Below are 25,771 nucleotides of genomic sequence, written 5' to 3' on the forward strand. Positions count from 1 at the left end.
GATCCTCATGACTATATAAGAGTGATTGCTGGAGCAGTCCTGTGAAAGCCCATTTTATAGGCCAGAAGATCCAACAGAGAAGATGAGCTTCCTTTTGCACATGTTCCAGTCAAGAATCTCCATCCCCACACCCCCTGCCTGGAAGGTTTTCTGCAGTTTCAACAGTATGAGCAACTTACATAATGCTAATTACTAGCTACCAACGGAGAGGGGCTGCGGTGTGCTTGTTATTATGATGCCATAACAATAGGGAAATCTGAGACAATTGAAAACCAGCCATGCAGTATGAGTAACCTCTCATTCTGCGGAGGCACCCAAATGAAATAATCTGACTTGCTAATGTGCTGTCTGATCCACAGGCTAATGCAGTTTGTCATGTGGGATGAAAAACCCAAGTTCCTGGTCATACTGCAGGTTTCTACAGCTACCCCTCCGTCTATAAACCTTATCCAGCTTCCCCTACCAAGCTTTTCAGCTACCAAAGGCTTACCAGGTATACTAGTTTCCTATTGCTGCTGAAGCAGATAACCACACATTCAGCAAATGCATTCTCTATTTATTTTCTATTCTGTAAGGTTCTAGAGGTCAGAAGTGTACAATGGGTCTGCAGGGCTGGTTTTCTGGAAGCTCTAGGAGAGAATCTGATTCCTTGACTTTTCCAGCTTCTAGAGGCTGCCTGCACTCCTTGGCTGGCGGCTCCTTCCTCCACCTTCAAAGCCAGCAGTAGACCATCTTCTCTCTTCTCTGATTTCTGTTTCCATCGCCTCTCTCTTACTCTGATCTTCCTGCCTCTCTCTCATAAGGACCCCATGGTTACAGTGGGCCCATCGGATAATCCAGGATGGTCTCCCCATCTCAAAATCCGTAACTTAGTCACATCTGCCAAACCCCTTTTACTATGTAAGGTAATATATCCACAGGTTCTGGAGATCCAGACATGAACATATTTTGGGGGAAAGGGGATGGGGGCTCTTACTCAACCTACCACACCAAGTAAATGACCAGATACAAAATATTTTTGAAATTTCCTGATGAGGTTTGGGTGTTCCCTTCAGACCATGGCCTTGCCTATATCCATACAATGTGACAACCCCTTTGGAATGTCACCCCAAACACAACTTCCTTAAGGAATGCTCTGTGCATGACTGAATATACAAACTGATTTCTTTTTTGTGTTCATGGCTTGTCAAAAAGCGTAAAAATAAATAATACTCCCTTGACTATCTATAAACAGGAGAAAACAAAACCCTATGATGCTTAAAAAACAAAATCGTTCCTATGTCATAATTTGTGACATTTTATGCTATTGTTCTGGCTGAGCAGAAGGAGCAGCAAGTGGGCAGCAAACTGATACTAGGTCTGGCCCAGGGAGGGCACTTCGCGTATTTCAGGGGACACATGGCTGGGCAATGAACCTGAATGGAATTCTCCCATCTTGAGCCACTGCAAACACCTGCCCCTGCTCCTTCTTGAAAAATGGCCCAGCGAGGAAGGAGCACAGATAGACCTTATCCCCGGGCACAAGCTCTACTAGAACACAGGCTTCTGGGTTCCATGAATCCATCATAAACTCCGGGTACTGGAGCATGAGCCAGCCTCCCAGAGTGTCGCCTTCCTCTTATGCGGTACTAGGACGTCGTCCATAACCAGGGCCCACACGGCATCCTCCCAAGGCCTCCAACCTCTGAAGACAGGTCTAAGCACTGCAGCTTAGCCACCCCTCACTTGTTTCCAGGTTGATGCCACCACTGTGTCCCTCTTGCCATGTCTTAAAATGGAAACTCCCATAATGCCTGTGCTTTCTAGGCACAATTAATTTCCAAAGCCATAATGGAGACAAGCCCACCTGAGTTCAGCCAGAGTTCAGTCTAGGATTCATTCTCTCTGACATGGATTCCAACAGATGCTTTTGAAGAAAGCAGGATCATTTTTCCCAAAGATATTTTCCTTTAACTCAAGGAAGGCACATTAATACTTTAATACATGAACGGCCCATTGTGGATTTATTACATATCAGTCTAACCTCTACTGGAGTTGTCTTTACAAGTATCAAAATCCTATGAAATACAGTTCATCTACCCTTTCAAGTGCCCTTGAGTGTGACATCAAAACACCATCCGGATTCTATTCATTGAATCCAAGGATTTGCTGAGTATCATTAAGATACTTCAGGTTAAAGATCAGCTTGAAGCCAATTAACTGATGGTTTGCACTAAAAATCTTGGGGTCTGGATGGGTCTTTTAGCCTGGAATTTTTTCCCTAAATCTAGAGCCAGTCATGAGAAACAACTTTAGGGTTCCCCTGAGCTTGTAGCTTTCTTTCTCTAATGAGCGGCCACTTTTGCACATGTTAGGTGCTGTGAGGGACATGAGAACGCAATGGACTCATGTTCTCAAGGAGTCTGTAATCTAGCTGGAGAGCTCAAACTAAGACTCAGGAAACTTCACAAAAGAACTTCCTATCTCTCATCTTCGAAGTTCTCCTCTGGCAAACAAGGGGGTCAAAACAGAGAATTAATATTGGTATCCCTGCCTTATCGTTTAAAAAATAGTTTCATTTTTTTTCTTAGCTGTTCTCCACAATAATTTTATGAGGTAGGAATTTTTAGGTAAGGAAATAGACTAAGATGTGAAGCTACTAAACTGAGGTAAACAACTGGTGGAGCCATGACCGAGGTAGGACGGACTCCAAATCTCCCACCATCATGAAAAAGATGGTTACCATCCTACAGAACTGGATTCATGACTCTAGATTGGAAGAATAACGTTCTATGATTCTGAGTGTCTGGTGTACAGTTTTTCCTGCAGTTTGTTCACTATCATGAATGTAAATCAGGCAAACACAGCTGCCATTCAACAAAGGTAATTAACCTACGGTTGATCACAAAGGACTGTAGTGCAGACATGTCTTTCCAAAGTCAAAAGTCATGTGGTCAAGTGAAGGTTCTAGAGCATTCTCTTCTTTCCACGTAGGTGTATAGACTGTGTTAAATGTCTGCAAGTGAATAGAAGAAAGTCTTTCTTTGGGAGACCGTTGACAGTTGTTACATAGTGATGTGGGTAATGAGGGAGGGGGAGCTGAGGGATCTGAGGGACCGTTCTACCACCCGTGAGGTTTCACGCTGCTCACTCTGGGAAAGCCTGCCCTCATTGTGTCATTCTCCCTGCACGTAAATGGCAAAACGACGGTGTCCTCTTCTTCTTCACTTCTAATGGCTGAGGGCCGTGAGCGTGGAGCAGAACTCTCAGTAGTGACAAATCTAGCTGCTTCTCTGCCCAGGGATCAGCTCTGGCACTAATCCAGAGGACCATCTGCTCTGCGGGGAGGGAAGTGGGAGTATGGGTGAGCAGGAAAAGTGAGGGCAGCTTTCAGGGCAGTCAACCATCTCTGCCGAGCTCGCTCGACTGTGAACTGCAGAATGCTTACTGCAGGGACAGGTCCATAACAGGAGACACGGAGTCTGGCCAGACCCCGAGCCCCCACCGCAGGGCGCCAAGATGACACAGTCACGACACGGGGACATTGATTCACAGCCAGGCACCAAATCCCTTTATCCCAGAGAGATTTCTTCTGATCCCTTTAACTATTACTCAGGGGAAATGTATGAATTAGTCTGTTCTGGAATTGGAAAGAAGCAATCAAATATACCCAGGACAATCTCAAGTTGGTGCCTTGAGTGAATCATTTTTGTATCTGGCTTTTGGCCACGTCAACCCACCCTTCCCCACGGGCTGGATGGTGGGCCCTGCTGTGTGTCCTGAAAGCAGTCTGGGCATCTCTGTACCTTTGCAGTCACGTCCCTGGCTTATAATGGAAAGGTCACCTGCCTCCTTCCCTAAGGACAGCAGGACAGAAATCTGGGTTTCCAGCCCAAGCAGAAGCCCCACCTAACACCTACCACCATCCGGCACTTGCTTAGAGCTTAATAACTTAAAACTCTTTTTTATCTGAGGTGGGGGAAGAAGAGAAAGAACAGAAAGAATTATTGCACGGATAAAAGAAATGCACGAATAACCCCTCACCTTCCTTTTTTAAGCAGTATCTTCAGCTTCTCCCGGCCCCACCACACACAAACGTTCCCAACACTGAATATTTTATATAAAGCACCAGTTCCAAGTTCCACCCTTGCTCAGCAGTGCTGTGCCGCAGCTGTGTCTTCTAACTAGCACCCAGTATGTGTTACACATGTTGGGGCCCTACATGGTTAAATATGAGTTGTCTGTGTAACAGGAGTGTGTGGCTAGCACAACCATAGATGTGTTGAAAATATGACCTGCGTGAAAAGGATGTGCATCAGAGTGTTTTACTTAAAGTAGCAAAAACCTAACCTCTACTAATTGATGCTCGATATATAAATTAGGTCATATGCATATAACGCATACTATTTATTAATGGAATATTATGCCACCATCAAAGATCATAGTTTACAAAAATATATACTGGCATGGGAAAATGCACCCAGTGTATTAAGCAAAAAGCAGATCACAAAACATAATCACAATTTTATGAATTATGTGTGTATAAAGTATTTGGAGGAAATATACCCAAATGCTACAGAGTTCTGGGTGATGTTGATTTTTAAAGTCTTATTTAAAGTTTTTCATATGTTATTTATTTTACAACAAACATGTATTACTTTTTGTAATTTTCAAAATCATATACTTTAAAAGAGCAAACAAAAAAATATGTTATTCACCAATGGAAAGAAGCTATTCTGTCACTGAGCTGGAACCTAGATGGTTATGATGAAGCATTAGATCTGAAGCCTCACCCAGGGTGTCTGCCACCAGTTCCTCATTATATATATTTAAGTCCACAACCCAGAAACTTCTCCCCAAAATAGAGTGGCAGCTAAGGCCCCTGCAGGTCAAAATAGGAGTCCTTTTCTTTGGTGTGCCATGTCTGAAAAGGAGCCATTATCTGGAAAAAATGTGGACAGAAGACTGTTCTGGGGTACCGGGGAAAGTTGCAAGCAGCTGTGGTAGGGAAACCCCTTCCCTTGCTGGGAGAGAGCTGGGGCTGGTTCTGTCACTAACTGTGTGGCCACAGGTCATTCAATTTCCAAATTGAAAGAAAGATCTAGCATCTGCCCTGTTTCCCTCACAGGCCTATTGTGGGGTTAAATAAAATGATGTGTGTACTCTGTTTTGTAAGCTACCAAGCACCCAGTAAACGCAAAGTTTGGCAGTCCAAGAACAATAACTTCTTAAGATAATAATCCATGCTCCCCACTTTCTTGTAAGTTATCAAGAGAAAAAAATCTATATTCCCTCTCACACTCTAGAAAAGTTAGCAGGAATTTTATCAGCCACATTTAACTCATTTCATGTTTCCCTGTACCTTTGCCCCATATAACACAAACTGTGCTCTGTGTTCACTTAACTCGTTTCTTTTTTCTCTTGGGCACAAGACAATTGGCTTTCCTAGCCTCCCTGGAGGGAAGGTGGGGCCAGAAGACTGGATTCTTGCCACTGGAATGTAGATGGAAGTTAGGTATGCCCCTTCCAGGCTGGGCCCCCCAACTCCCTTTGTGAGATCCTCCATATTCTCTCTCTTCCCTCATTTCCTGGCTGGTTGTACAAGGTCTAGTGGAAGGCTCTGAGCCCCTGGAAAATGATGACCTGCTAGATAGAGGAGCCTGAGTCCCTATATTACAGTGGAAAGCCACCCACCAAACACTGGATACAACAGAGATACAAGTAAGAAACAAACTGAGATCATTTATTACAAATTTATCCTTCCTGACGAATACACTCCAAGACCGTGGCCATCTCTCGACTCCACAGTAACAGTCAACGCTTTTGGCTGCTCCCCACATGACTGCTGCAGGAGACATAGAAAACACATAGGGTACACCCAAACCTCATCCAACAGAAAACTCAGCCACGAAATATGAAGAGATTTTTTTTTTTTTTTTTTTTTTAGATTTCTTGGCAGATTTAAGACCTGCTCTCTTATTTCACTAAGGAAATGTGAGAGTGCGTGCTAATTTAAATAACTGAGACAAGAAAATAAGAAAAGGGGAAAACACATTTGGTAAACTAATCACAACAGTATTTAAGGTGAGTTGCAAATAGAAAAGGATTACGGTCCATCAAGGTCGAAGAGGAAAAGGAGTCTACACCTCTTTTGAGACAGTATAGATAATGGACGTAGACCATTATCATGAATCACTGCTCTCTTATATATTTCATCTTTATTTAGCAACATCCAGCAGGGCCACTAGGCTCTGAATTGGGGAGCTTCCCGAAGGACAAGAGTGGCAAAAGGAAGCGCTGCCCCCACCTTTGCTTTGACTCTAGCCAACCCTGCTCTTGCTTGTTCAGTGGCCGCTTACCTGGTAGGGGTACAGGGTGACCCCGTTGGTTCTCGACAGGGACCAGGTGCCATCCAGGTATTGGTGGGCCTGGATGGCCACTGAGTTGAAGATGTTCCCATTGCTGGGACTGGTGGCCATCTGGAGGCTGACCTTGGCTTGGTGGGTTGGGGACCCACTCTTCTTCTCGGCCCCATTGCTGACCCCGAGGCTATTGGGTTTGCTGCTATGCTTGTTGGTGACGAAGGCTGTGTAGTTGGAAGAGGCATAGGGGGCGGGCACAAAGGCCCAATCCCTGGGCTGCTGGAGTCCACCCACGTGCCGGGCCCCCACCAGGGTGGGGATGTTGGAGAGGGGTGGGGGTGAGCCAGGTGAGCCATCATAGTGCTCACTGCCAGCTGCCTGTTCCAAGGTCAGCACCATCTGGATGGCCTCCTGCTTTAGCTGATTCAGGTGTGTGGCACAAATGTCACAGCGGTTGTCCCTGTCATTCCATGCCTTGCGGATGGTGTTGGGGACCTGGAGCTTGTCGTGAATCACAGCTGAGAAAGCAGGATCCTGGAGAACACACAAGCAGAAAAAAAGACAAAGAGAGCCTATAATTCATGCCTCGTAAGTGCAATTCTGGTGGCTGGTTTATAAGTCAAGCCCTACATGTATTCAAAGAGTTTGATTGACATCCAACAGAAATGAGCAGCAGACTGTCAGACGAGCCTCCAGTTGACAAACATATTTGACAAATGTAAGATTTTTATAATGGAGACCTTAAGAAATTAAAAAAAAAAATTTCTAAGCATCCTCCTTACCAGGCCTGTCAAATAAAAACATTCTAGGTTCTTCCATGTGTGCCCACTGAAGAATTAACCATACCTGGATCCTCTGAAGGTGTTCATTAAGTAGACACAAATGTTTGTCCAGGCATGACAGGGAGGGCCCGCAGTCATTCTGGACGAATGCACTGTGGTCCCCCAGTCCCCCGTGAACCCTGGGAAGTTGGTAACAAATGGAGGTGCTCCTTGGGGCCCAGAGCAGAGGCTCTATTCTAAGAAAATCTTCACCTCATTAGCACTATGTGATGAAAACCAAACTCAACAGATTCTGGACCAGAGATCCAGCCAGTTCCTGCAGCCCAGCAAACCTCTGCAGATTCGCTCTACTGACAACTTCCCCTCGGCAAGCTGGCCAGGCCTGCGTCCACATAGCTGATACCCTGGTCAATTAGAAGAAAAACGTCTCCTTGACAAACAGTCCAATTTCCTTTCCCCCCCAGACGTCCTCTAAAACTACTGTCAAAAACTCTAATTCAGAAGCCCATATCTAAAAGAAATCAGAAAATGTATTTACTAAAGATGATTTCTTTCATTTTACTTTGCTTTTCACTTTTCCAGGAAAGCAGGATTGCACGGAGAAATACGCTCTAGGAGTGTTAAGTGGGTATCAAAATATTTGGGTTCTAGTTCCAGCTCTGCTACACATTAGCTGAGTGACCTTGCACAACTTAGCCTCTCTGAACCTCTCATCTGTCACACGAGGTCATCGCCTATCTTTGTTGCCAGGTCCTTTCAGTTCCATGACTCTGTTTGTGGGGAAACCGGGTCAGAAGAATCCAGTGTCGGTGTGTATGAACAGAGCTACTCGGCCATATTTTGGGCCTGGTTGAACTTTTCAGAGTCAACAATTGTTGCAAATAATTGATGAGGCTTATCGCAAGGCTTATTTTCCTCTAGGATATTAAAAGAAAATCTGCCTTTCAGGAATTTGCTGTCAGCTTTTATGGGGCGGAAGCCCCATCAGGGCTGAATGGGGTTGGAAGAGCTGTGGGTGAGGGAGGTGGGGTGGGGCACCAGGGCGGCAGGAAGATCAGTGGGGGGGGTTGTTCTTAATTACGATCCATCTTGATTATGGTCTCCAGCATTTTGTTTTCCTTGTTTAACTACCCTGAACAGCCCCTCAGCAGGCACTGATTAATTGATTAATAAATCAAGAAGCCTCTTTACACAGCAGCAGCAAAGAGCAGCTCGCTTGGGAGGTAGAAACTCAAGACAGTCACGTAAAATGATGGGAACTGATACGAGGTCAAGGTTGGTGAAATCTGGCTGACCAAGTGACACGGACCATATGAGACCTGCCATGTGGTGTCCTTCTCAGGGACTCTGCTTTGTCCAGAGTCTCTAATCACAACTCAGAGCCTGTGGGACCCAAAAAGGTCCCTCGGGGACCGTTCTGGAGCAGACTATCAAGTCAGCTTTCAGAGAAGGAAACTGAGCTCCAAAAGCGTTAAAAACTGGACTACTCCCAGACTTCTTGACCATTCTTCCACGATTTTTCAGTTCAAGAGCCAAAAAGCTGTATTCATCAATGGACTCACATTTTTTTTGCACAAACATAGAAGGTTTTCACCACATTCACCTACAAAATGGTCCTTTATTCCAAAAGAATTTATTTGGGCCCCTATTGTGCCAAGATACAATTTCTTGCTTTTTCACTTAGCGTGACATAATGAGAATTTTCCCTTATCAATAAACATCATTTGAAGATGTGCTCTTTAATGACCACATGGTATTTCACCCTTTGGTTGTTTCATAATGCATTTGTTTATTCCTGCATTCTACTACATAACTGGAGACAGTGGGAGAAATCAGAGGCTGGCATTCAAAACCAATCCACAACCCACGGCATATGCTTTCAAGGCCCCCAACTATTGGGTTTCAAGAAGCCTCAAGTTAACTGCTTATTTAGGATATTTTTTGTCAACTCAGTCATCTGGAAGAAGTGTCACAGTAGGGAGGCAGATATATGACCAGTCCCATTTACACATCACAGTTTCTTTTAGATGCTGGTAGAATCTGGATTTGACTCTGATCTCTGCAGTTGGACGTCACGTTCACTGTACAGAAACGACATACTCCTGGTTCTGAGGACTCCTTTTCTCTTCTGTTTTTACTACTCTCCCTTGAAGCAGCACCTTCGTAACTCAGCTTATTGCTGTTCGCTGCTCACCTTCTAACATTTAACAAATAGTACATGTCGGTCTCCGACATGCCAGGCCCTGCAACAGGCTGAGGATGGGATGATGCATGAGGACTATTTGTGTCCTCTATGAGTCCTGGGCTACCTAATGCCATGTCCCTTTGCTGCCACCTCTAGTCCAGAACCAATCAACACACACTCAGATGCATGGAGCTCGGCGCTCCGCTCCTGGTTCCTGCATCATCCACAAAACCATCTGTGAGTGCTGCCGCTGAGCCCACCACCAGTGTCACCAACGTGGCCACAGACAGCCCGGGAGCAGCACAGAATCTACAGCTGCCTCATCTGGGGGAAAGCGGACACTGAGTCTTTAATGAGTATGCAATTGCTGGCTGACGTCGAAAAGGTGTTCCCTGAATTAAGCAACCCTGATCTGAAACTTTAGCAGCATCAAAAGGCCTCAGTGAGTCAAAAGCTACACCTTAGGGAAACTAAAACCCCTTTCAAGAGCTTGTCCATCCATGATAAATATTTGAGTGCCACTCAAAATTTCACAGAGGAATAGTCTACAGACAGAGCTCTCTGCTAGGGCTAGAATACAGAGAATACTACTTCAAGACAGAGTGGTAATAAATAGGAAGCAAAGAAAAAAGGAGGCTTGAACCATGGATGACTCACAAGTACTAAGCTTGGACACCCAAAAGGATGGCAGGGGCCCGAGCATGTGGATGAGGGAGCACCACTGGTTCGGCTGGCACCCAGTCACCTGGACCCACAGACAGAATGAGGCATACAGTCTGGCATGCTACCGAGCTCATGGGCTTCAAAGACATTCGTATTGTCTCATCCCGATTCATTCTGGGACTTCAGGAAACATTCAGTGGGAACAGGGGGCACCCACACAGAAGTTGAACCTCTATTTTTAAAGTCCCTATTTTTATTTCAGCACATATGAAAATGGGCCATTGGGGTACTAGTGCAACATTTTCATCTTAAACATTTAGGGTTAAGGGTTCTGTGCTCAAAACATACTCATCTTTCAAAAATAACACAAAATTATTTTTACCCCACAACTACCATGAAGAATTCAGAAAAACTGATAAAGTGTCTCAGAAGGAAGGTTAGGAGTAAATGAAGTTAATGTCCAGACACCTCAATTTGCCCGATAAGTGACTGCTACAATAGGGCAAGGAAAATGTCATGAAATGCTTTTCCAGTCGCTTTAGAGCTCTTCTTCTTCTTTTAGGGGCATTTCAGGAAAATGGGTGTCCTGCCTAGGTTCCTAAGGGTCTCTTGTAGTCTAATAACTCTTAGGTTCCATGTCTTCTGGAAGTCTGATCGAAGAGATTATGATGACATCTCTCTTCCCTTAGCAAGGGCATCCACGCCCATGGGCCATGGGCTGCAAGGGCCATCTATGTCCTAATAACTGGAAATTCTCCGTCTCCATCCTTGCCTGACCTTTCTCCTGAACTCTGAGCCTTTCATCCCAATGCCCCTAGGAAACATCGCCTGGGTGAAATACTCTTCCAACGGACAGTTCAAAATTAATGTTATTTGCCCCTAAACCTATCCTTATTCCAATAGTCAGTATTGAAATGAATAGTATCATTATCCACTCAGGCACCTAGGCTGAAAATCTAAAACCTTCCATGTCTACACCTTTCCCTGCAATCCAATCTTCCCAAAAGCCCTTGAACCAACCCTGCTCTTCATGCTCACTGCCATGTTAATGCGTTTAGCATTTCTCATATCACCACTATTTCCTGATTGTAGCCTTGACCTTGTCACCCCTCCACCCCTCAAAAAAATGATTTTACTAAAATGCAAATCTGATTATGTCATTATGCATCTTTCCTGTTCCTCCATCCTAAGAGCTATGTTATTCTTTACAGTTTTCATCTGTAGAACGATTTCTGTTAGACTCAGCACCTAAAGGGGAAATATTCTTTCTTTCCATCTTTAATTCCCCCACGTCGAGCATAGTGCTTATTATAATACATAGTAAGGGCTCAATAATAATTTGAATAATAATTTGAATGAAACTAATTCAACCAAGGCTAAACTAGTCAAGTAACAAAGCTGGTGTAGGTCCATCTTCCATTTATTTTATCTAAATGAGCTAGTCACCAATTACACAATTGTCACGAAACAAGCTCTTTCAAATCTAAGGTTAATATAGTTTTCCAACTATATTTATTTTGGCTAACGAGCCTAATGTGGGTCCACCATAATCTAGGTAGCATTCTTTTACCTGACTCTTCCTTGAACTACTAGAATAGATTCTCTATTCTCTTGCCTCAACACACAATCTATTATTCTTTTCCCTAAGTTGCCAAGAAAGTCATGTTTATATGCAAAGGTTTTGGTTTTGTGTTTTTTGTTTGTTTGGTTGGTTGGTTTGGTTTGGTTTGGTTTGGTTTGGTTTGGTTTGGTTTGGTTTGGTTTGGTTTGGTTTGGTTTTACCATTAGGTTAGCTCATCAGCAAGAAAACAAGAGAAACCTACCTACAGGAAAACTCTAGACTGGTACTACACACTTTATCCAGCCAGGTTAGACCCCAGCAAGCAGGTAGCATGCTTATTTTCCTAGAGCTACAGCCAGCTTTCAATGTGTAAGGTGGGGCTGCAAACGAGGGCGAAAAGTCTGTGGAACTCAAGCAAGAAAACAAAAACCACTGCTCAGGCAAACCAAACCATTTACTAATGTTCTTCAATGCTTTCCATCCTCCAAGGGACACGTTGCTCAACAGTAAATGCTAATGAAACTTTCGAAGACACGGTGATTTTCCATGCTATTTTAGCCAAAAGGGTACATTGAGTGCATCCCTCCTAAGCCTCTGGGTCTGTGGGGAAGGCAACAGCTGGAGTCAGTGTCCAGCATGTGTTGTACAAATTCCTGTTGATGTTTGCTTCTGGTTTATTAGTCTAGAGGCCTCCTGTGACAAGCTCTACAAGATATAAGCTGTTCTTCAAAGAAGGTTTCTTTCTACTTTGTTCTTACACTTTCTTCCCCCATAAATGCTGTCCCAAGGAGGCCAGGAATGGAGGATAGTACTCTGAGAATCCAGTGTTTTGTTGCCCAAAGCGGCAGCTTCTCAGAAGATCAATGGAATTTACCTTCACATTTTGCATCCCCGCCCTTCCCCACCTCCTGCCACATTCCTCATCGGGTGTCCTTTCTTTCTCAGGAATCTCACTGTGCTTCACAGCAGTTCTAGCCTCAAAGACAGGTGCCGATATTAAGGATTCTCTTTTTTGAATGGAAACAGAGAGAAAGTGAAAGTTTGCATACACAAAAACCAGATAGCAAACCTCAGGAGAATCTGAACCCAGAATACAAATAACTCTTATTCATATAACAGACATTCAAATATGTCTCTCAAAGGAGTGGTATTTTTCTCACCTCGGTAATTTCAGAAGAAAGAACAAGATAATTTGGCCAATTCTTAGCCATTGGCAGAGAGGAAAACTTAAACATCTGAAATTTAAGGATGAACCCAAAATGCCAACTAGTGAACATAAGTTCTTCCTCAGGAAGCCTTAATTCCTCCATGCTCATCAGTCACCTGACCTTTGCATCTCATTTCCACCTATACTTGGCCGGATGTGGAAAGTCAAGGGAACAGAAAGGGTCACAACCCCGATCCTTTCTCACACGAGACTCTACTCACCCAGTTGTCATGTTGAATCTACCCAGATAGTTGACTGATGGTTAAACAGCAGTATCCTTTACTCCTGTTATTCATGAAGTTTCCAGACCCACAAACAAGGCAAATGACTACCTTGGAGGGCAGCCAGGGAATAACTCAGACTGACAAAGTAATGACATCCCACTGCTCTTTGTGGGGAAGAGTGACCACTCTCACAGGTTTCGCCATTCTCATTAACACTCTTCAAACTGAAGAGAGTTCCTGAGCGGTTCACTGTTTTGGCAAAGAGGACACAAGCGTGGCTCGTTCCGCAAAGTTAGGTGGTTGCGACAGGGAGAAAGAAAGGCATGAAAGAGGACACAGGGGTGTTATAATTACAGTTTGCTCCAGGTGAGGCCTGAGACAGCTAAAATGACACCCCCTGCCGTGACAGCAACTCAGCCAGGCCCTGAAATCACAAGCAGCCAACAGACCTATTTCATTAACCTATTCCACGTGCCGTGGAAACTTGCTCCTGGACTAACAGGTCACATCTGCACCCAACGCTTGTCAGCATTATTACTACTCTGCGTCATGAGCCGAAAGCACTTCACCCAGGAACGATGATCACACACGAACAGGAATCCCAACACATGAGGAAGAAGGAGTGTCAAGGCATTCTGGGTAATGACTTCAGAGAATCCAAAAAGACGCCGAAGGAAGAGATGTTAAATGTCAGACCAAAGTCGTCCTACATAAGAAACCAAATTAACCTGGCGTGTAGTGGCTGTGAGCAGCCTACACGACTCTGCGCTGGATTACAGCAGAGACACGGTGTCCTATTAAAGATGGCATGTGTGGCTTCAGTTTGAGTGATTGTATTCCATACGGGAGTCTGCGAGGAGCGCCCAAGGTGGGCGGGACACCATGAACAGGGCTCCTTGCTGCCACGTGGGAAAACTGTTGCAGGTGATAAGACTTGTCTGCTTCAAAAGAAAAGGGAGATTTTTAATTGGAACTTAATAAGGTTAAGAACGGTTCATGCATTACTCAAAAGAATAGATGAGGTGTGTCTTTTTTTTAATTAAAGTTTATTGTGGTGACATTGGTTAGTAAATTTACATAGGTTTCAGGTGTACAATTCTGTATTACATCATCTATATATCACATTGTGTGCTCACCACCCAGAGTCAGGTCTCCTTCCGCCACCATATATTGGATCCCGTTTACTCTTAGATGAGGTCTCTCTTATCATGACCACAGGAGTAAAAAAAAATTATGTCTATGTCTCATCTTTTCCAACTAGGCAATTTGGACAGTGACTCTGATTTCTTTGAACACTTTTGATTAAGAATATGGGAGGTTGGAGTCCCAGTTTGGTCATTTAGTAGCCATGTGAGTGGGAGCCATTTTTTTTAATAATAATAAAAAAAAAAACCTCTCCACACTTTATTCTCCTTAAGTGTAAAAATGGGAATTGATAATACCCCCTATGTTATTGAGTTAAGGAGGGATTAAATGTGATAATATGCATAACATATTCAGCACAGTCCTGGTCCTTTGTAAGTGCTACGTAAATGGTAGCACAATTATGGTGAATGGTAGCACAATTATTACCAATGTTATTCTTCTCAGTACCTAACACAGTGCCTTGCATATATCAATTCAGCCGTGCAGATGATGATAATGATGGCAACAATCTCAGGGCAACCTTTATCCAGGCGGATTTAACAAACCCTTTTAGAATTAAGAGGGATTTAGAACTGATCTTCAGTTATCCACCTCTTCCATTAGGATAAATCAAGGTCTTTTCAAAAGAAATCGAACTAAGAATGGGTCCCTGGGATTCCTGAGCGTGGATACAGTGGCTCCTAGCCTTCTTCACTGCGTTAAGAGGTGAAATAAACTGAGTCGCTCATTTCCATGGCACTGAGACCATGATGCTTCTCAACTAAAAAGTATTCCTTGTTTCCCCTCAGGAGTAGGTAATGCTCCCAAGGGCCTTTACCGGATGTTCAGTTAGAATCACAGAGAACATCAGCTGGCCAGGGTCTTCTAGGAGCTGCCAACCTCTCCCCAACAGATGGAGAAAGAGAAAGATGATTTCATATTAGCATAACTATCTTCAAACCTGAAAATCTTGCTCTCCAGCCTATCCCTTGGCCCTGGGGAAATAGGATCCCGTCACAAATAGATTAAGAGCTTAGGATGGGAAAGTGGACTTGTGATACCTACCTTAAAATGTTTCCCTTATTAAAGTGTGTGTTCAACATGACACACACAAAAGTGCAGGACTTGATAAACATGAAGTACTAATCAAGATCCTAGTATAACACACTAAAATTGTACCTTTAAATTATTCAAGTCTATCGAGGTTAGATGTATTTTTTATGTGTGGGCCCTAATGTACCATCAGGTGGCAAATGGATTTATTTTCAATCTGTAAGTAGCGGTATTAGTATAAGGCTGTTATAGAGCCTGTTAATTATCCAATTATGAAATTGCCTAATGTTTCTTTTTCCTTTAATTGATTTTGTATGCAGGAAATGCTGCAGAAATGTACTTGGCTATGTTTTCTTGGACTTACTACAAAAAGATAAAAGTACCTAAAATTTGCTGTTTTGCTATTGTTTTTAAAAGATGAAATTTTAACAGATAATCTCTGTTTTGACGTATCTCACGACAAATGTAAATACTTCTGCCGGTTCCCCTGTGACCTTACCCTTGGGACGCAGTGTTTCAGGTCCCATGTAATTTGCTTCAAGTTGTCTTGTCAAACATCCTCCTCTGACCCTCCAGTACAGTCAGGGTGGGCTTCTCTCTGTCCCACTGAAGTCCCTGAATTTCCCTGCCTCTGGGCCTTTGCTTACACTCCTGCCCTGATGATATTTCCCACCCCGCCTCATGAACCACAAGGAAACTTGTGGGGGTGATGGGTATCTTCACTGTTGTGGTGATGGTTTCATGCGTGTAGACATATGACCAAAGGTATCAAATCATGCATTTGTGTACAGTTTACTGAGTGTCAATTATGTAACCATTAAGTGAGGGGAAAGCTCTTGCTCATCCCTCATAAGGACCAACTGGTCTGTGAACTCTTAGATGGGATGTCTTCCTCCGCCAGACTTCCATCACATGTCAGTGTTCTGAGTTATTCTTATCACATAGCAAACACTTCCTTGTTAGTTAGAGCTGTGCGTGCTTTATCTCTATAATCATGGTAAATTCCTATGGGGCAGAAACCATGCTGTAATTTTAATAGTAATGATAATAGTAATGATAATTTCTGCTCTTGCCCCCTGGAGTCTACTCGAGACAGCAGCCAAGGGATCCTTTTCAGTCTTAAATCTGATCCTGGCATTTCTCCCCAGCACCCAGCCCACTTCCCTCAGAGTCAATCAAAGGCTTGTGCCTGACCCTGACCTAGGCCTTCTGCTCCCTCTGACCTCGCCCCTACTGCTTGCTCCCTGACTCCCTCTGCTCCAGCCACAGAGCCTCTTGGCTGTTCCTCGATCACACCAGGAATGTTCACTCCCACCTCAGCCACTTTGCACATGCCCTTCCTTCTTCATGGAAGACTTCTCCCTATGAGCTACCTGCTTGATCACCTCTTACCACCTTCAAGGTGTTCAAATATCACCTGTAAATGAGACCTTCCGTGACCACCTAATTATAATTGCAAACTTCCCTTAGCGTCCCCTAACCCCCATCTCTGCTTTATATCTACCTTCTGACATATTATGTAGTTATGGAGTCAATTCATGGTCTGCCTTCCCCTGAAAAACACACACTGGATGAGAGCAGGGATGTTACCTGTTCTGTTCACTGCTGACCCCCTTTTGTCTAGAACAATGCCTGAAGTACATAATAGGCACTCAGAAAGTGTTTGTTGAATGAAGGAACAAATGAATGAACAAATGAATGGAGTAAATCTGTTTTCAGTGTAAGGGATTCCCACATCTATTAGCTTTATCTTTCTTTCTTTTTATCTTTCTTACGGATTTTCACCACTTTTTGTTTTGTACTAAAGTTCTCTCTCTCTCTCTCTCTCTCTCTCTCTCTCTCTCTCTCTCTCTCTCTCTCTGTCTCTCTCTCTCTCTCTCTCTCTCTCTCTCTCTCTCTCTACTAGATTTTAGTGTCTGTGGAGGACTAGGAGAGCTAGTTTGTTCTGACATCCTTTCCAGGGCCTTGGTTCCCAAGGCTTTGCCTCCAGACAACTCTCTGCAGCAAAATCCCCTGGGAAGCTCATAACAAGGCAGATTCCAGGCCCCCTCTCAGATCCTCTGTATCAGAGTCTTGGCAGTGGGGTTCTGGACTCTGCATTCTAGCAAGCATTCCAGGTGATTCTGTGCTACACTGTCACAGCGGAAGGGAGACTGAGATGGGGACGGGAAAAGAAGGAAGAGATGGAACAGGACACCTGCCTTTCCCTTCCGAGGGCCTAACCCTCGCTGTGGACTTGCAACCCCACTGACAACCTCAGGGCTGGGGCCCGCCGCTTTTTCTAGACAATGATTCAAGACGGTGATAAATGGCTCTTGGGACACAGCCCAGAGACTACAGGTATGAGGTACCAGATTCTCTCCCTACTCCCATGGTTCTCAAGTCCTGGTGATTTTGAAGCCCTAGGGGACATTTGGAAATACCTGGAGACATTTTTGGCTGTGACAACTGGGAGGGGGCTACTGACACCTGGTGGATAGAGGCCTAGGATGCTGCTCAATGTCTCGGGAGCGCAGGAAAAACTCCCCCACGCCCCAAAAAGAATGATCCAGTCCCCAATGTCAGCTGTGCCGAGGATGAAACCCACCTGAGCCTTCTCCCGATTCCTTCTCACCCATGGGAACCTCTATGCAGGACAAAGAGGGGCTATTCTAAGTCCAGAGGCTAATTCAGGCTCTTATCTACCTCAGTTTCACTTAAGCGTGTAGATTCTAAACTCTAAAGAGTGTCATCTCTTACTATTTTGACTCTACAGTTATGGCATCCAGCTGGGCATTGTGGCATGAGCATGCTGTGGGGACACACAGATCCCTTGTCTATTAAACCCCCACATATCGGTGGCGTAAGATCCTGGACTGGTTCCCCAGACCCCGGCCTCCCTGCTATCAGGAGACACATCGCCCTTGTTGGTGAGACAGGCACTGCTGACAGTGCCACTAGCTGTTTACAAAAGGGTGGTGGAAAAGGCTGATGTGGGACCCAACGTCCTGTCCACATGACACCGTTAATCTGGTTTGTGGCTTAGGCGGCTGCTTGCGGAGCCTGTCATTTGCATCTCTGCCACTTGGCCTGGGTTTGAGAGGGCACAGCTGAGGTTGCTATTACAATGAAGTCACTTGAAGCCTCTAGCCAGATTTCACAGCGTGGTAACTTTGCAGAGTCCCTCTTGGAGAAGGAAAACCAATGCCACGATAAGAAAAAGTCAGCTCTAAGATGTCATTTGAGGCAATTACAGAGACGACCAGAGATTTCTTTGTTCTTGCAAAACCACATTTATGTAGCCCTGGTATGTGCCAAGCTCTGTGCCCATTAGATTTGGTGAGAAAAGTCACAATGGCTTTGGCCATAAGTATCGCCTACTGGAGTAGACTCTTAGAGAACGAGGACCTGAGTGGTATATTAGTTTATTTCCACTCATAATACATTAGAGGTGACGTAACACATCCTTGGGCAGAGGAAGTCCCAGCAACACCCGACGGACTAACTACTCTAAGAGCTAGGTGTGAGGTATTTGGAGGCCCAGACTTAACCATCTATTATCAGCCATTTGTTTATCTGGGGGTTAGATGGTTTAATCATGGAATAGTCAGCTGTATTTCTTACACTTCTTTCTTCCACAATGATCTTTAGTGAAAAAGTCTGAACTGAAAAGTCACTGAGATGAGCAAAGCATCAATGAAAGAGCTCTGCGTATGGCAGGATGGCGGGGCTGGGGGCTCAGCAGGGACCAGAAGCCTTTATCCAGGGATTTGACCGCGCTCTCTATCTGCTTCAGTTCGCGTGTACATGCCCACAAGGTCAGAGAATCGGGCAGCCATCCTCAATTCAGATTCCCACGTTATTAATCCTGACCAGGGGTTACACAGGGCAGTCAGGACTTGCAGACACAACCACGTGCCTCTACCATGATGGGACATCTTCCTTAGTCCGTGCCCCCCTCTGACTCCCCACTACCAGACACACACACACATACACACACACACACACACACACACACACCTCTTAGAGGAACCACGTAAGATGACTCAAGTGATGGGGTTCAGGGAAACAGTACAGATAAGACAGGCTCAGGAGCTGATGTTTATTTCCAAGGGTGGAAAGACAATTCATCCTCCTCCTCCCACCAGCCTCTCCCAGTGCTTCTCAGGATGAATTCTGACAAAGTTCGCTGTAGATGTGTTCATTCAGTGATTTGTGTGGTACAATAAGGGATCAGACTGTAAAACTGTGCCCCAAGTATTTCCTAGGTTACTTCAAATGTGCCTAGAACACATTTAAAATTAGATTTTAATTTTGATGATGGTTACAGATTCCAATAAAATTTGAGAAATTTTTAAGAAATGTGGTATGAACTGGATTTGGACCTTCCATATCGATAGGGAGTCAGAAGAAAAGAAAGACTTAGGGCATATGCCCCCCACATATATAACCACATTTGAACCTCTTTAACATGTAGTACTTTCCAATACAAATGCAGACAGACAGATTTTTGCCTGGTATATAGACTCATTCAATATATTCACTCATCTCACTAATTCCATTCATCTGTCAAACACTTAACAAGTACCTAATTGTGTCAGGTTCTTTGATAGGAGTTGGAAAACATGGTCCCAACCTGTATGGAATACTACAAAATATATTGTAAGCAAAGATTCAAAACAGAAAATAGTATTTCCTCTTCATCTTGGGAGCTGATGAAGGAGTTAACAGAATGAACAGAGCTCTGAACTTGAATTTTGAGTATCTGAGTTTTACCATTTTCTCGTCTCACAGCCTTGGCCAAATCACTCCTTCTTGAGTCTTAGTTCCTTCATCAGTAAGATAGGATACTACTTATCCCTTGGTACTGATGTAAGGATTAAGTAGAATCATAGACATAAGAGCACTCGGTCAAGAGCTCTACAAATGTAACGTGTTATTATTACAAATGATGTGTCTTTCCTATGCTTACCACGTGTAGAAGAATAGCCAGGACATAAGCCTGTTCACAGCTAGAGACCTCAAGGTCCAAGTATCAAAAGGAATAACGGCATAACAGGACCAAAGAGGGCCCGCCCAGGTAAGCCTTTGGCTCCAGAGAAAGGCCAAGATCAAAGTGCCAAGCCAGGCTCAACATTCAGAGACTTGTCCAGACCCTCCACACAGACAGGGAAATGATCTCAGCTAAATTTAACACAATGGGTAGGTCAGAGAAGATAAAGCCAGAAGGGGCTCAGTTTCTTCCCATTGTGTAGCAAGATTACCTTCATGTATGCTCTGCCCCAGGCTCATTAGAACAGTTGGGAGCAGTCACTTCCCTGGCCTCCACTCCTCACTATGGTGGAATTTTCCAGAAGGACAAACCAACAGAATCCCAAGCCATCTGAACTTCTGTTATAAGCCCACTTACAGGCCAGGTGAAGGGGCTCATTAAATGCTGTGAAGACAGTTACCAAGAGGCTCTGGACCCGTGAAGAACCTTCCACACATGTCCCCTGGGATCTTGGAATCGTCTCAAGACAGAGGACCAGAATGAGAGATGTCCCCCATCAGGCAGGCCTGGTGGGCCTCTCTGCCCAGTCTGTGGTCATCCTCAGCGACCAGACCTGGGATCCGGGGCAGGGCCTGGGTGCTGTGTGGCCAGCAGAATGGAAAGAACACCACCAGAGCATGTACACTGAGGATGCAGCCTCCCCTGGGCTCTGATGGTCACACATCACATGCCTGAGTCTACCCGGGAGCGAAAAGTCAACAGTGGGGCAGCCCAGGGACTGGCGGGACACTTTGAACTGGGATGAGATTTTAATCAACCATGTTCTGAAGAACTGGCAGATACATCTGTAGCTCAAGACACAAGGCAGGCTTCAGAGAAGGTCAAGGGTTTCATAGTAGTCCATGACGCTACCTGTTTCTCAGTGAGCCCCTGGCTCTCCAGAGGTGGCTGCACCTCAACTAGTAGAAAACTCTCAAGTAACCTCCTTCAAAAAACAGGAGATTCTGATGTGGCAAGATCTGAGTCCCCATCTGGCCACTGCCCGGATGAATGACTTTCTGCTATACCCAGGATGGCCTGGATAAACTGTGCACATCTCAGGCTGGTACCTGACCCAGACTCAGTGGGTCCACCCACCTGGGCAGTACCAGGCCTGCTGTCTTCAAAGTCACGAGTTGAATCCGATTAGGTGAACTGTGAAGGGCAATTATTTATGGAAAAAAATACTCCCAACACTTTTTTCTACTACCAACTACATGGTCAAGAGGCTATCCATAGAACAAAAAATTAGAACAAAAAATTGTTCTAAGACAAAGTCTTTGCGAATATAATTTTATAAATATGGTTCAGGTGCAATTTCCCGCTGATTTTTTTTTTTTTTTTGCAAACGTTTGTTCTCAAAGGACTGCATAACTGGGTTTTTTAAACTTCAAAAACAGATATGTTCAATATTAACGCCACTGTGTTTGGGAACTGCAAAGAGAGCCCAATATAGACAGTGGTTTGATTAATACCAGATCTTTCCACATTATTACTTACAAGCAGAGTTTCAGTTGCTTTTACCGCAAATGGTATAACCTGATTTATTGTTAGCGAAGCCTGGCCACCTTTCTTAGAATGTAATTCATTAAGCCAATATTATTGAGGTATTATTAAAAACCTTTAAAACCTAGGCAGTTAATATCAGGGTGGGGTTTTTTGGGGGGTGGGGAGGTAGGGATTTCTAGTAAATAATTCAACATTAATGAGTGCCGTGTATTTCAAAGGTTTAGGAAAGCAGTAAAACGGGATTATTGAAGCTTCCCTCTTAAAAATACTGTGGTCCTTTAGCAAAACCACAATCTGCTAATGTTGTCATTTAAATTATTTCTAGCTAGTACCATCAACTGAAAACATGCTGTAAAACCTTCTGGAATATGTTATTACAATTCCAGCCGCCTTTATAAATGTTTTAGAACTTAAGGGAAGAGGAAAGAAGATTCACTTATACATTTATGATTTTTATTCGCTTTGTAAATATGAATCAATTTACTTTTAAAAAATTAAAGACATGGAGTTCTAAAAAGCATCAGTCTCTGCATTTTTTGTGGTGACTTCATTCACTCAATACATATTTATTAAGCAACTATTACATACATACTTTTCTGGGCGATAGAGCAGAAAACAAAACAAAGTCCCTGCCACCTGGGGCTCTCTTTTGGAGGAAAAAACACTAAAAGAGCAACCGTGGTATGTCCTGTGGTGACACATGGAGAAGAAAGCAGGGCAGGTAAAAGGGAACTTTGGAGTTGGAGTGAGAGATTGCTCTTTTTCACAGCATGGTTAGAGATGCCCTCTCCATCAGAGGACATCTGAACAGAGACCTGAAGACAGCAAGGTCGTGAGCCCAAGCAGGAGTCTCGAGAAATCATCTCAGGAAAGCATCTCATGCAGGGGACAGGTGTATACACACAGACACATAGACACACACACGCATGCACGCAAAGCTCACACACACACACAAAAAGGCCCCGTAAGTGGGAGCACAGTTAGCATAACTAGGAACAGCAAGGAGACCAGGAAGGCTGGAGTGGGATGAGTGAGGAGGGGAAATGGTTGAAAATGAGGTCAGGGAGAATACTATCACGTCTAGTGTTCAGGGGTGAGGCTCAGGCTAAAGATTTAATACCAGAGGCCAACAGTATTTGAGTAGTGTTTAAAGTCTTGGGACTGGGTGAGATCACATGGGGAGTGAGTGTAGATAGAAAAAAAGGTATGCGGACTGATCTCTCCAGGATTTATTTAGGGGAGATGACGAGGAACCAGCAAACGATACTGAGAAGGAACAGATAATGGGGATAATAATGGTACCCACCTTATGAGCTTGTGTGAGTTAATACTTGTAAAATACTTAGAACAGTGCTTGGCATATAGTCGCTGGTTAACAAATACTTGTCGAATGAATGAATGTAGAATAACTATCATATCAGAATTATTGTCTACCACAAAAGTGAATCATATCACAAATGTTATCTAGCTATCATTAGCTTTGGTGACCTTCACAAGAGCTTTTGGTTGAGTGATGGCAATGAAAGGATGTATGGAGTGAGCTCAAGAAAGAGTGATGATAAGAAATTAGAGACAGAGTGAATAAATTTGCTGCAAAGACTATCAAAGAAATGGGACAGTAGTGAGTAGGGTATATGCGGTCAAAAGAGCTCTTACTATTTTTTTAAGTTGGGAGCTATAACAGCACTTTTGTAGTCTAAAAAACAACAACAACAAAAAAGAACAATGATCCAATAGAGAAGAGAGAAATGATATAGAAAGAAGAGGACAGTGCTGGAGGGTATCACTGAATAGGTCAGAGGGGACAGCATCTAAAGTACCAGTGGAATGACTGGCCTTAGAAAGTGACACACAGCTCACAATAATATCAGGTGAGAAGGTAGAGAAGACGGGCAGATGGTGGGAGCGGGTGGAAGTTCAGCTGAGAGTGAAAATGGAGAAAGAGGTGTCAGGGGTTGGGAAGAAAGGGGAAGATGTAAAATAGCTGGCCAGGAGAACAGAGTAAACTCGATTGCCGGCCAGCAAGCACTAAGATCCCACTTGAGGTTAACGGTCAGAAACTGAAAACAGCCACCATTGTTTTATGTTTTACTCTGCCCAGCTCGAGCTGGGTGTATTTCAGGAAAAAATGAGAGGAAAACTGGATTTTACCAAGGCTGTGGTTTTGTCAGGAGAGTTGGATAAAGAGATGGGTAAAGGAGTTCATGTTACAAGGTGTTAAAGCGAGGGGATAGTTATAATGGATGATCAAGGACTCTAAACTAGATAAGGAGGGAGGAGAAGATATGAGGTAGATGAGAAAGAGGGGGATGGATGATAAGATGGATAAATTTTAGGCTTCATTGAGGTGGAAAAATACTTGAGTCAAGGTTTTAGAAGGAGTGAGCTAGAAAGAGGTAAGTGGCCAAAGTATGGCATGACTAAAACGAGCTTATGGAGCTGGGGCAGTTACTGATAATGACTGTACCATATGATCAGCCATTATCAGCAATGAGTTCTAGGGTATAGTTATGGCAACCACAGTGGCTGAGGTAAGTGGAGCACAAGGTCATTGGGGGAGAGGAGACCAAGGGCCCAAGAGGCCAGAGTACTGGAAGGATCATCCACAAGAACAATAACATCACAGAGCATTAGGAGGGTTGGTGGCAGTACTCGGGGAGCTGAAACCCTCATGGAACCAGGTGGCGTGAACTGGAGATGGGCAGATGGCCACAACTGTGAGCTGATCGCATGAGGTGCGAAAGCTGGGCATTTATTTGAGAGAGGAGGCAAGGATGATGGTCTGGAAGCAGCAATGAGCAGCTACCACCAAATTTAGTGGTTCAAGGGCATGGAAGATAATAAAGCAAATGTGACTTGAAAAGATCGCAGAGAGCAGTTAGAGAAAAAAGGTAAAGGGACCTTTCAGAAAAGAGGCTGAGGATATATAGGGAATTTTACTGCTCATGGACTTCGAGTTCCAATGAAAAAGTGCGATGAGTAGGGGAGGTGTGGGAAGAAAGAGACAGATTTACGAAGTCCCAGGCTTCCTGTGATGACAGGCATAAACTAGGGTGAAGCGCTTCTTGTGCTTAGTTCTGACGTTTCCCATCTAGCTGTGGGGTGAGGCTATGAGGCTGTAGAAGGAAGAATGGGGTTCCTGCCAGGAGCAAGCAAGGGCTCCACCTTCACTCCAGCTGATGGGAGGATGGAGGCTGATGAGGTTCTGAGGTCCCCTCTTTATTATGAAAATTCAAAAGCCAAGGTAATTATCATGAACCTCTTTTCACTTGAGTCGATAATGGCTACAGATGACATGCAAATATCAGCCAGTGGTCATAAGGCTGTCTGAGCAAGGGAGCCCAAGACAGCAAAACCCGCCATTGCTGATGGAATGGCTCCAAATGTATATTTAGTGTCATCGCCACGTGTGAAGATACAATGGAATGATCCACCTCTTCCAGAAGTAGCTCAGTGGTGTGCGTAGAGGTATGGGGTGGGGGTTGGGGGTGGAAGAAGCTGGACAGTCAGCGGAGGCTGAAGGGAAGAATGAGAGGAGCAGAGTCACCTGCTTTTTACATGTGTCAACATGGATAGATCTGAAAAATAGAATTCTGAGCTAAAACTTCAAGTGGTAAAGGGACATGCCCAGCACGAGAGATGTCACTAATACAAACACAGAGCCGTGGTGTGCAGTCTGCCTTTGTCCTGAAGCTTCTCACACCCCAGTGGGGATGGTCCATGCATCTAAGCAGAAGCCAGGGGTGCTTGGGCGAGCAGTTGTGTGCCCACAGAACGACTGGGAAATGGAGGAGACATGTTGGAACCCAGGGGTGTGGCGATTCACTCCAGAACTGCTGGAGTAGAAAAGGACTCCCAGATCATCCCAGCTGCCAGAGAGACAGCCCGGTTGCAGCTCAGGAGAGCTTGGAATCAGTATCCCTGGGCACGATAAATGGTTGTGAACTGCTTTGAAAGGCAGTGGGACTCTATTTTTCAAACAAAAATCTTAGACAGAAGCAGAAGGAAGGAGGAAGGGAAGGAAGGAAAAAAAGGAGGGAGGAGGAAGAGAGGGAGTGAAAGAAAGAAGGCATGCACAGTAATTCTGGTTAAAGCAGGGCAGGATCACCC

General features: G+C 44.4%; 1 protein-coding gene across 1 annotated transcript in view; it reads right to left on the reverse strand.

Annotated features, from left to right (window-relative positions):
• The window catches only part of KIF26B (kinesin family member 26B), a 414,751-nt gene that overhangs the window by 251,277 nt on the left and 137,703 nt on the right, over positions 1–25,771 (reverse strand). The window contains exon 3 of the mRNA XM_081038975.1: positions 6,339–6,875. Coding sequence (XP_080895101.1) covers positions 6,339–6,875 — 537 coding nt within the window. The remainder of the gene's footprint in view (positions 1–6,338; positions 6,876–25,771) is intronic.

Source organism: Rhinolophus hipposideros (genome assembly GCF_964194185.1).
Source record: "Rhinolophus hipposideros genome assembly, chromosome: 26".
NCBI classification, from domain to species: Eukaryota; Metazoa; Chordata; class Mammalia; order Chiroptera; family Rhinolophidae; genus Rhinolophus; species Rhinolophus hipposideros.